This window comes from Pundamilia nyererei, unplaced genomic scaffold (genome assembly GCF_000239375.1).
Source record: "Pundamilia nyererei isolate P.nyererei 1_Seehausen unplaced genomic scaffold, PunNye1.0 scaffold00184, whole genome shotgun sequence".
Lineage (NCBI taxonomy): Eukaryota > Metazoa > Chordata > Actinopteri > Cichliformes > Cichlidae > Pundamilia > Pundamilia nyererei.
In genome coordinates, this window is record NW_005187585.1 from 981,957 (window position 1) to 994,477 (window position 12,521).

General features: G+C 39.2%; 1 protein-coding gene across 3 annotated transcripts in view; it reads left to right on the forward strand.

The window, feature by feature from the left end:
* Positions 1-9,012: 9,012 nt before the first annotated feature.
* dmxl2 (Dmx-like 2) overlaps positions 9,013-12,521 on the forward strand; it is a 43,786-nt gene continuing 40,277 nt past the window's right edge. For 2 of the 3 annotated variants that reach the window (XM_005746869.1, XM_005746870.1), the window contains exon 1: positions 9,013-9,421. In XM_005746869.1, coding sequence (XP_005746926.1) covers positions 9,335-9,421 — 87 coding nt within the window. In that variant the 5' untranslated portion in view covers positions 9,013-9,334. The remainder of the gene's footprint in view (positions 9,422-12,521) is intronic. The other variant, XM_013914290.1, reaches the window with a different exon arrangement.

Sequence of the window (12,521 nt, forward strand, 5' to 3'; positions counted from 1 at the left end):
ACTATTTACAGAAATGGAAAGTAATCTTTTATATGCACAGTAGGCCATTAATGCCACTGACCCTTTTTTATGAAACCCAATTTGAAAGTATTTCGAGCGATCTAACAAAACTGAATAAAATTCTGATTGCTGCACAGTGTACTTCTCTTTGGTGTTTAACAAAAACAGCTCTGTTAAAGGACACTTACAGATCGCACGTATGCACATTTCCCATTCTGTGATTCAATCATGCTTGCTGATAGGTAGCCAGCTTCATGCACAGTGGCCACAGCTTGACTCCAACCTTTGACCCTGCTATGCAAACTGAATACCAATAAGTGACTACACACTGATTTTGTCAACATCCCAGACATGCATGCCACTCTTTTTTATGATCTAGTCAGGGATTTAGAACAGTTTTGAAATATAGAGACCATTCTGAATACATGTAATAAATTATAGTATGCAAGCTTCCAAATGCAAAAAATAAGGTATGATGGGCAGCTTAGCAGATTAGCATGTACCAGTATATTCCAGTAAAACCAATCTCAAGCACATGCATTAATTAAGTAAAATGGACAGTGTAAACAAATAGTAATGAAGACATTCGCCACATACCCTCTCTCCTCCTCACTAATCAGTGTTTATCACAGTCATTTGCAAACCTGTTGCGACTCTGTTGAGATTACACACATTAGTATGGTCTGCTATTGTGTGGGTTTGTGTGCACATGGGTGTTTGTGTGCCAAGCCCTTGATCTTCTCCTCACACTCAAGAGTGACCTCACAAAGCTGCTCACACCCACCATCTGCTCTAGTCCGGTCTGCTCTGGTCATATGCTGTGCGTCGCATAGAAGAACATGTCTGAAAAATGAATGCATTCTGAAATCTATCATATAAGTAGCTGTAAAATAAGATAATTAAGTGTATAATTAATTAATTGCTTGCTTGCTGAGAATAGAATGGAACGGCAGACAGTCAGACATGAATGAAAGAGAAAGACATAGCAAGACCAAGTAAAGCTCATTGACATTAAAATGAAGGAACAGATAATCCTGTTAGAGAAAAAAGGTTAGTTCATAACACAAATGCTCTGATGAGTGTACCCACACGTACACACATTTACTTATACTACTGAACACAGGAGGACCTCGACAGAATTTCAAACCAGTGAATAGGAAAGGAAATAATTAATTTTATGTCTATACACACACACACAGACACACACAGACACACACACTGGCACAGACAGTGATTCATCCCTGAAACAACTGCAATTGCGAGAGATCCATCAGTTGGCTCAAGGCTGCCTGGACAGGAATGCAGGAGAGACAGATGGACTAGTTTAACCACAGTAAGAGAGGCTGACCTTCTAAAGAGTGGGAAGAGGAGGGGAGAGTGAGACAAGTGTGGAGAGAAAGCGAGAGAGAGAATCAGGGATGGTGTCAAAGACATAGACGATACTCTGAAATAGCTGTCATCAATCTTCAGTATCGCTACAGACACAGAAATCTCAGAGAGCCGAAGACGTGTGGGAGAAAGAGATAGAGGAGGAGCAGAAGATAGAAAGCAATGACACTTACAGTGTAGCTGCGTAACTCCAAAATCAAATATGGAGTACAAAATTACTAAGGCTAGGGGCATGAGGAAGCACTAATACAAAACCACATTACACTGTTGTGTGTGGTTTTAATTTGTCCCTAAAGAAAGAAAATAAATTGTCATCTATTCACCCAGAATCCATGGCTGCTGTGGCAGTTTTGCCTTATTGAGTGGTGCTGTTACCAAACACTGAGATTAAGGAGGATCCGTCAGGATTTTCCACCTTTCTGTGGCAGTGCATATTCCTGTTTTTTAAGAAACATTAACAATCTAAGCTATCCTGTCATTACAAGGTCCAACACAAACCAAACACATTTCACAAGAATAAAATGAAAACAGCATAGAAATGAATACAGATGTTGCTGCTATAGGAGGGCAGCATTTATCTTATACAACACTCAATTCAGCATCTACAAAGGTATGCAGAGTAATAAGTGTAGTATTACAGTAGTTTTATTTTTCTATCTTATTTTTTTATTGTTTTTCAGCAACCAAATCATTTGTTTCCAGTTTTCATAAAATTCAGAATTTCCTGAAAAAAACCTAACGTTTTTGTACCACGTTGATTGATATGATATCTTACATGTCAACGTGGGATTCAAAATCTACTGAATGTGTGTGTGGGTGCGTGTTACCCATGCACCCACACACATGAAAGGTTCTGAAAAAGTGGACAAAAAAGGCTCCGACCCCATCAGGAGTCCAGGTTTCAAGAAAACTGTACTTAACATCAAGGTTTAACGTGTTTTTCTTAGTTAGTCTTATGTTGCAGTATGCTGTTTGAACATCTTCTTACAGTGAATAGACTGCCTTACCTCACTGTTTAGTTTTGACTGATGTCAACAAACAAAAATCTGCAATAGGATTAATCCCTCTGACAGATTAAGAACAAAAAGATGTCACTCTGTGTTGTTTTTGCCACTGCTTCAGTTCCTGTGCTATAAATGTTTCCTAGCGTTTCATTTGCTTTTTGAATTTTCTAAAATTCTGTGTTTAATTTCTTTTACCTGACAATTTATCACTAAAAGCTGTTGTCACTGGCAACGTGTTGTGCTGAACACAATCAGCTACAGTAAATGAAACTGTTGAGAAAGCCAGAAATTTAGAGATTGCATGTCTGGATCTGTGACTGCAGGTATGTAGGACATGTCTGTTCATGACTAGCTTAGATATTTGAACTTTTAAGGACCTGATTTTCAAATCTTTCCTTTATTCTGTATCCTTTAGCGCTCGTGCTGAGCGGGCTGATAAGAAGCTTGTCCTTTTGAACGCAGCATTGATTTTCAGCCATTAAATCGAATCATTAAATTAGATTTAATCTCAATTTGAAGCAGATATGATGGAGACAATAGTACAAGTTCACCAGGTCTTCTAATGTGAAAAACATAAAGAGCAGACCTGCACACATGTTGCTCATGTACCATATGATTTTATCAATTATTTCTTCAGCTAAAAGAAGTGAGTCTTGTGCTACTTTCAAACATTGTTTACTTTTTTTTACAGTACTCTTTCCTCTTGAGTGTTCTTTTGTTTCCTTGTGTTTCCATTTTCTCCTGTGAATGTATTTGTGTGTATAGGTCTGGGCGTGGCAGTCAACCTTGATCTGCTGTGTACACATGTAAAACCCATCCACAGTTAAGGTCTGCAGCACTTGAACCCAAGCTGGTTGTCCACCCCTTGCCAGTTTGTCATATCTGTGTAGAAATTTGTGTACAGCTAAGGATGGTGACCTTCTACTCTCTGGTCTTCAGTAATTTTTGCACAAATCCAAAGTAATTTTCTTCTTTGTGTTTCAGGACAACAATCCATTGGCTCACCTGCCAGCTCACTACAGCAGAGCTCTGCATCTTCCAGCCTACTCAACTCACTCCAGTGTCAGACAGCCTGACTTTCAGCCTTCAGTCTCAAGCTCAAACAATCTGTCACCACCAACTAAGGACAAAAATACTAAATATTAACAGATAATAGATCAATAGATGATTTAAAAAAATCATTTTCACAATGCAGGCTGGAAAACAAATATGGTGTAATGGGTTTGTGACTATTATACTTTTTATTCCCAAAAAAAGAAGAACAATGAATAAAAGTAGGAGAGTTTTCGACACTTCTCTTCTTGGAGAGAAAAAATACTTTCTGCTGAACATTTGAGCATGTTTGAGCTGGGACCTTCAGTTTTTTCACATCAAATATGTGGCCCTTGTGCTCTGTCAATATGCACTCTAAGACGCGTAGCTCAAGTTAAGATCGAAAGATGGATGCTTTAAGTTCCTCGAATATTTGCATGTTTGATCTTTGAAAACAGACTTGGAGGCCTGTAGAACCCACAGTTTTACAGGGAACTGATATTTTATTTAAAGCTCCTCATATACCAGACACATAATAGTCTTTTTAAAAGTCCAAAGCAGGTGAATTTCTTTACAAATACTAAAACTTGAGTAAGGGAAACAATTTTATCAACTTACAATATTCCCCAGGTATGACACCATGTACCAAATACAAGTTAGCTTTACATGGAGCACTAACCTGCTGAAAACAGCCATCAGAAGATGGCTTACAATGTGGTCATAAAGGGATGGACAGGTGTGACAAAGTGGATGAGCAGTTGCAAGGCTCTCCATTTGTCCCATGTGTTGACCTTTTTTTTTTTTTTGCACATTATACACATTATTCTGTTTCTATTTATTTGCTGTGATTTACTATTTGTGGAGTAACATTGTTGCACTCACTGTCTCGGGTTTGTAAGCGTTCTGTTGCCGGCAAATCAAACATTCTGCAAATTCAGGCAAATACTCAGTTACATGTTTCTTTATATTTTATTATGTTACAGATTAAGTCATTTGTTCATATTTACTTTGTTCTGTCTTTTCAGTCTTCATGTGGGTCAGGTGTGGGGAAACGCCTGCCTAGCATTTACTCATTTTAAAGTCCTGATGAAGTCACACATGACATCAGCAGGTCGAACCAAGTGGAGGGGTTTCTTTGTCTATAGAAATGCTTCCTTTTGTTTGTGTCACGTACTAAAGGGATTTATTGAATCTTCCAGCCATTTAGTTGTGTAAATGTGCATTCAAAGCATTTTACCTGGAGAACAGTCTTCATTAACAAATTTCCCACACGTGGGACTAACAAAGGTTATCTTATCTTATGAATAAATGCACTGAGTTTCTGCCATGTGATGCCACCTGATTGGCTATTTAAGTTTAAAAAGCAGTTAAACAGGTTGATCTAATGACTGTTTTCTTTTCTTTTTTTAAATCCATATTCGGGAGAACACCATCACTTATTTTGAGTGTAATATTAATTCATTTTCAGGACTCTTAAGTACTCTAAAAGAGAGCTTAATCAAACTTTTGACAAATTATCTAAAAATAGGGGGATTAATATGGTGGGCGCACATCAGAAGATGAATCCAAAGGCAGCCTTAATGAGGTTAAAGTAACATTTAAAGGCTTAAAGTAACCACTGGAGCATATTGAATGAGTCTGCTATGTTTTTACCAATTATATGTCATATGCATGCTCTGTTACATATATGCTCATACACACGTGGTTTCTAATAATCCGTCAATGAGTGCCAAGCAATTCCTGTGAGCCAAAAAGTCATAGTTCAGAAATCTCTGATCTGTCTCTGACTCAGTTTTTTTCTTCTTTTTTATATTTATCTGGCCTTGGCTCTGTGTGATGTCAGTGATAGCAGATGTATGGTCACCTCACAGCCAGATCAGAATAAAATACATAAGCCAAACCTGACTGCTGTCCAAATCTATTCTAGTGAGGTGAGAAAATCAGAAGAAACAGATATAAAGGGAAGCGGAAGGTGGCTGAAATGAATAGCTTGTCTCAGGCAGATGATGAACTGAGAGGCTGTGCCGAGGCCTAGTAAAAGGTGAATAAGGATCATTTCTGAACTGTGAATCATGAAAAGCTGCTTTAGCAGAGTTCAAGAATAAACGTTGTAAAAGAAGTTGTAAATTAGTATAGGTATCCTCTGTGACATCTTCATGAGAGTTCCATATTACGGTTTGCAGTTGTAAAGCATATGATATTCATGGCCAGTACACCATGGATGAGGTCACTGCCCTCCAAAAAAAAAAGTTTAAAGCTTGCCAATGGATATGTTGTAAATGTATAACAGGTTCAATAAAGAAAAATTATTACTTTGTGCGGTCATGTAAACACACTATATTTGTCTCATTGCAGCACAGATGAAGCTCAGACTATAGAACCAAAGGATGCAGAAGGTTGACTGGCTCAGCGTCCAGGCTTGGCTGCTTTTTTATATCTTGTATCTTGAAGTTTTATTCAGAATTAACACAATTTCCGAGATCCAGTGAATCTTTATTTCTGTAACCATTTACTACCTGCTAGTTCTTCACAACTACACAGAGTGTTATTATTTGCACACCTCTTGATGCAATGCTGAGACATTCACATGCTATTTTAACAGTATGTATCGAACACTCTTTCTTTATTACTTCCCATCACATATAATGGTGATGAAACCCCATTACATGTTTGTACGGGGAAGCAGAATGTCTTGCACCTCAGACCCAGACTGGAACTCCCTCCAGCTAGCAGCCATCCATGAAATGAGAAAATCTATAATGCACTTAATTTTCATCTCTGTAGATCAAGGTAGTGTCTCTTAGTGGTACTGGAGGGACTAGAAACACTGCATCAACCTTCATCAAACCCTCCTGCAATATTCAGACATACAGTACCTATTACTCACCCTGTCAAACACCTACTATACACATTCTTGCACAATTCCTTCTTTTTTGCTCTAAATACATTCTTATCTTCACACATAGTGTGCTGCAGCAGTGGAGTCTCAGAGACCTCAGTATTCTTGGCCTGCAAACCAAAGTCACTGAACAACATATCTGGTACCAATTCCCTTTTTCCTAATAATCTAAAGCAGATATCTTCCATTATCTCAAAATAAGATGCAAACACGTGCATTAGTATAAACAGGTTAGACTGCTTTTTCAGTCACTCATCAAGACTTCATCCTGAAGGAATGCACTCAAGGTTTTAGTCACACTTCCTCTCTGCAATCTTAAAATATTTCAAAAACAAACAAAAGAGAGCATTTTTGGTAAAGTCTCACAGGATTTAAAGCTCGTGGATGGCACTCTGGGTTATGTAACGGCAGTCATTGGTGAATTTGTTTCTAATTTACACAAGATTACGACAGCGTAAATTATAACCTGATGTTGAAGGTTAAACTGTAAATGTAACTCTTTTGATGGAGGACTTATGTTCTTTGTAGGACCTATTGCTAATCATCAGTCATTATGACCAGTCCATGAACGCAGAACAGCTGTAAAGTCTGACACTTGAAGTTTAAAAAATGGTAGTCACCAAATGCTAAATGGATAGACACATACGACACGATGAGTGTGCCCCGCCATTGTTGTTGACACTGTTTATGCGTATGTGTCACATTCTCTCTGGGCTTCTGCCTCACAATATTCTGTTCTGATGTCCTGTGTGTCATGGTGGCTGGCAGGCAGGCCGTGCTTGATGATGTCAGTGTGGCTTAAATAACTAGGCCAGTGCCATGATGGTAGGTTGCATATCATCCCCCACAGATCGTTCACATCATTTTTCTACAAACAATGAAGGAGAGTGTTACAGCCGATATGTAAAAGGGAGTTTAAGGGGGAAAGAGGATAAACAGCATTGTGCTGATGCGTTCTGTTAAATCTCATCAGTGAGATGAATTAGAGCAGATAAACAGATGTGGAACAGTTACAATGAAGCTCAGTCAGGTCTTGCTCACCTCCCTTTGTTCTCTGTTAAATGGTGCCTGAGTGAGTCTCAAAATCCAAAAAGTACAAACAAGAGGCAGGACAGTTGCATGTGATCTTTTTATTCATTAGAACATTTCTTCACTGATTTTATATTATGCTTCCACAGTGTTATTGGACCACCTTTATTTTTCAGCACAGCCTGAACTCTCTCAGGCGAGCCTTTGTGTCATTTCTTTAGTGTTCAGGAGTAGTTCTCCAGGCTTTTTGAAGGACATTCAAATCTCTTCTTTGGATGTTGGCTGCCTTTTGTTTTGTTCTCTGTCAAGATGATCCCACACTGCTTCATAATGTTGAGGTCTGCGCTCTGGGAAGGCAAATCCGTAACTGATAGTGTTTCTCTGTGTGTGCATGATTTTAATGCACCAGCGGTGTGTTTGGGATCATTGATATGCTGAAAAAGGAAGGTGCTGCCAATCAGATGCCTACAGATGGCATTGAATGGCAGCGCAAATTTTATTCTGTTTTTTCTTCGTTCATATACATACTATCAGCTTTTCAGTTAATATCACCTTGTTGGTGCAAAATAATATCAAACTGTTGTATTTTTCATAGCTTTAACTAAAAAATTGGAAGCTTTTGCAACAGGCTGCTAGTAACAAATTGCTTAAATATACAATTTAAAATGGGTTCTTAACAAACACAAAAGTGGTTCATCCCGTGGGTTATGTGCTTCTTTTATGCTTGAATGATCCATTGGTCAGTGGCTTAACAAACAAACAAACATGCGTTTAACACCCCAGGTACAAAAACTGGACTGAAAATGCATGAAAAGGCAGTCTAAAGAAAAAAACTGAAAGGCCTTGAGAAAACGTGAAGAACTATTGCTCAAAACCACTTTGAAAATTGCAAGATGTGTGCTCATTGGAAGCAAAATATCATGAAATAAAGTGTGACTCAAGACTTTTGTACAACACTGGAAATTCTAATGTTAAAGAAATTGTTTGTGACATTGAGACCAAAAGACAAATACATTATTTTACAAAACTGAAGTGAAATTAAACAGGAAAAGTCTCCGTTTGGATCATCTCTAGATTTATTAGCTTTTCTCTAAAGAAAAAGCAGGAGTTTCACTGAAACATTGTGCCACATGCATCCTAAAAGAAACTAACTAACTAACTAACTAACCGTAACCAGTATGTCTGCAATCTTAGCCACCTTCTTTCAGCTGGCAGTGGCGAACCACAAAGGAGAAGAGCCACAGAGCTCTATGAATGTGTGTCTGATCAGTTATAAAATGCCCTCACTGTTGTATTTTAAATGTTTTCTGTCCGCAGTATACACATCATATTGTCTAAATTAAAACCCACCCTTTACCACTTTTGATTTAACCCGTTCAATTAGACCCCGGACCCTACATTTACAAGCAATAAATTGAAATCCACAAAGATGGAGTCCCTTAAATACAGAAGAGTGCTACTAGAACAGCTGAACAACATGACAGATAAAAGTACAGTTGATTACTGATATGAACTTTATGTCATTCTATAACATAGATAGGAGGGCTTAAGCACACACCTTTCTCAGTGAGAAATACGCCCAGTGATGCCTCGCACACATATCCAGCAGTAAAGATTTCCAGTCTAGGTTGAGCTATCTAGGGCTTTTCAGTCGTGCCTGGACAACGCTGTGAATGCGCATGTCAGGATCGCTGCAGAGATCCCGCTGCCTCGGCTCTCACGATTAATCGTCGGGATGGTGTTGACAGCGAGAGGCAGCAGGCGGCCGTTTTTACACGTTTAAATAAATGTCAGGACCTGATAAAATTTATTTATTCAAGTCCAAGTCAGGTTCTCCGCAACAACACCGTTTGTGGAGGACGACGTTAATGTTAATGATGGAATTCCCAGTCTCTGCTGCTAGATGGAGAAACCGAAAGGGTGGACTCGTTATAAATAATTAGAAAAAAGAGAGCCCGTCTGCTGCTAAAATAAAAGGAAAATGCATCTGCACCAGGTGCTGACGGGAGCTGTGAACCCAGGAGATTGCTGCTATTCGGTGGGAAGTGTGAACGACATTCAGTTCACGGTAAGATTTTATTTTGATATTGTTTGCTCAAAGATGACACCCATTGAAGCTAGCGACTAAGTTAGCTAGCTGGGTAGTTAGCTAACCAGCGTTATATTGGCTGTAAACGGGCTGGCTAGCGAGCTAAAGCACTGGCTAGCCGGGTAGTGTGCTAGCCAAACTGCCGCACCGAGTGATTCACAAACAGTGGGTTGAGACTACGCGGGGCATCCGTGTCACGAGCTCCTTTTTTAATTTACCGTGACAGTCAGTCACCGATAAGCAGGACCCCACGAGTACATGATCCGCTGCGGTGTTTGCATTAGCTATTTACGTGAAGGGTTTTGACATTATTCTCCCCAAGAAATTTTAAAACAGCCACTCAAATGACCTTTAGCTGCATCTCGTAACATTAGAATTACTGCAAGGGAATCCCTTTGCGCAGCCATAACATTTATTGGCAAATATTTGCAGTGGGATACGCGCCGGTGAAATTCGTTTGCAGTGCAGATTAGGGGCGACTTGTGTGTCAGGGTTTGACGACGTTGCGCACCTTCACAGAAGGAAAACGCTGTGTTTGGTGTGTTTGCAGAACTAGCTTAGCTTGCTCCCATTTGGCGTTAAATCCTCCTCACAGATCGTTAGCTCGCTGTCATCCTGGCATCAGCTGCGCCAGCCGTGACGTAGAGAGCCTTATATGGATACATGAGTTAGGCGGCTGAATGGCCGTGTTTTGTCACTGGGGAAGAGCATAATCAGAAGACATTTGCCATTGCTTTGACTTATAAATGAGTTACATTTTTCATGACCAAGTGTTTGATCTTCTTTAGAGGTTTACAGTTTTAGATGGGGCAGTCGGACATCAGTCACATAGACTTGATGGGTTTTTAGGCATCTTGATCAAACGCTATTATCTTGAGCTGAGTCTGCCTCTGTTGCGTGTTGTGTGTTAAAGATATGTTAAGATCTATCTCAAGTCGACCCCAAATACATAGACAAGTCAATATTTCGCTTTGTGCTACAGGACATGGCAAGAATCTGTAATGTCACAGTACACAGTCATCTTTCACCCCCAACAAATTGACAGGCTGAAGTAAACGTGCAGCAGAATCCAAAACTGTTGCTCTCTGTGTTGGTGTTGAATCGATAGCAGAAGAGGAATGATAACTTTACTGATAGCCTGATGAATGTACTTTATTTTGGCTTATTACAGCTGCCAGATCTGGGCTTGTTCCTGTTGCCTATTAATGAGGTGGTGTTTTGTCATTGCGTCTTTCAGTATCCTCAAATATGCGCTACAGCAAAGGACAAAGATGATTTTGAAGCTAAAGCATTGCATATCGCTTTGCCGAAAGGGCCCAGTTTCTGTGCCTGGTGTTTTCTTTCAGTGTCTGAGAGGGTATTTGAAGAGCACTGGGCTTCATGTCCAGCAAACACATTTACACTCCCACTGACCCTTAGGGCTCGGAGGCCAGATCCTGACAAAACGCACGAACACATACGTACATATCTAATCTAGAGCAGCCATGAGGGCACCAGCTTCAGCGTGGCGTCTGCAGTGCTTCATTCTAAACTATCTGCATTGACATATTGACAGAAATCAGAAGAGATATTTTTAAATAGAGTTGGAAAGTGAAAAACAGAGATGTTGCCTTCTCTCTGTGCAGTGGCCTGATAGATGGTGGTTATGTGCTGAGAAACCAGAACAGTTTGATCTATAAGTCGGAATTAAAGGGAACAGTACATATTTAAAAATATAATATTGGCAGATTTTTAATAATCACGTGTTGTTTTTTCTGTCGTTAACTGTGGCTAACACACAGCTGTAAAGTTTGGTTAGAAAGATCATTTTCATGTCTATTAAAGTGATTCTTAAGCCTTAGTCGGTGTCTTAATATCTGTAAAAAGCCTAGTGGGTTTGATATGCAGATCTGCAGATGTGTGATCTGCTAAAAATAGAATACATCTGTAAACTAAGCACAAGGAGAGGAGGAGCACGTACTCCCTCCCAAAGCTCCATATTTCTGAAAATGTTCTTATAGTTACTGCAATAGAAGAAGGTGCTGCACATTGATCAAAGATGGATAGGATTGTCTAAGATTACATAAATCTTGGCCAAAAAATGTTTGTTAATTATGTATCTATGAAGAAAAAGTGTCACTAAAACAGGTCCCCTGTTGTTCTAAAAGCAACCTGCCTGGCTGGCTACATTGATTCAGTTGAATATGCTATGACTACCTGAGAGAATGAAGAATGATTGAATCTAGATGTTGTGTTTGGCATTAAAACATTCATTGTTTTCTTGCAATCTTGCTGCAGAGAACAGTAAAGACCATGCCATGTGACTATAAGTGGAAGAGTCAAAGTACAGGTCTGTGCCATACAATTTGCAAGGGTTAACATCTTACAGACTGACAGACTTACCAGGTTACTGCAAGTCAGAATTGATCAATCCTTTAACGAAAACAATGCACCAAAAGCTTTTTATGTTTACTGTAAGTCCTGCTAGCTTGCACAAATATGCCACAGATGGTAGCAGCTGGGGCTTTGGAACATGATCACGTGATTATGTAAAAGTGGCATTTGATGTAATGAAGGCAGAAGTGATCTCTCACTTTGTTCCTCATATCTACTTTCATTACCACAGAACACAATTACATTCACTCCTTTATTTTAAAAGACATTAACAAATACCTCTCTGTCATTATGCAAATAGCATTTAAAATGAGACTGGCAAAATGTCCCTCGTTTCTTTAGCTCTTATCAGTAATAACACATGTTATAGATACCTGCGCTGTCTTTCATGAGAATCACGATTTTTTGGCTTAGAATTGAGATCACGATTCTCTCACGATTTTCTTTTCCAGTATAAATATTTATTGCACTTATTAACTGCACATCAACTTCGTAACAGTTGAAAGTGAACATAAAAACAATAAATAAACATAAAAACAACTAATGTCTCACATTTTGTGGTTGCCGCAAAATGTTGTACTGCTTGAAATTCCGTCTCCACCGTTGCTCGACACTGCGTGTATAGAGCAGGTAGTGCGACAATAGAAAAATAGTTGCGGGATGGCACTGTGTAGCGTTTGTCTAGGGTGTTGATCATTTTCCTAAA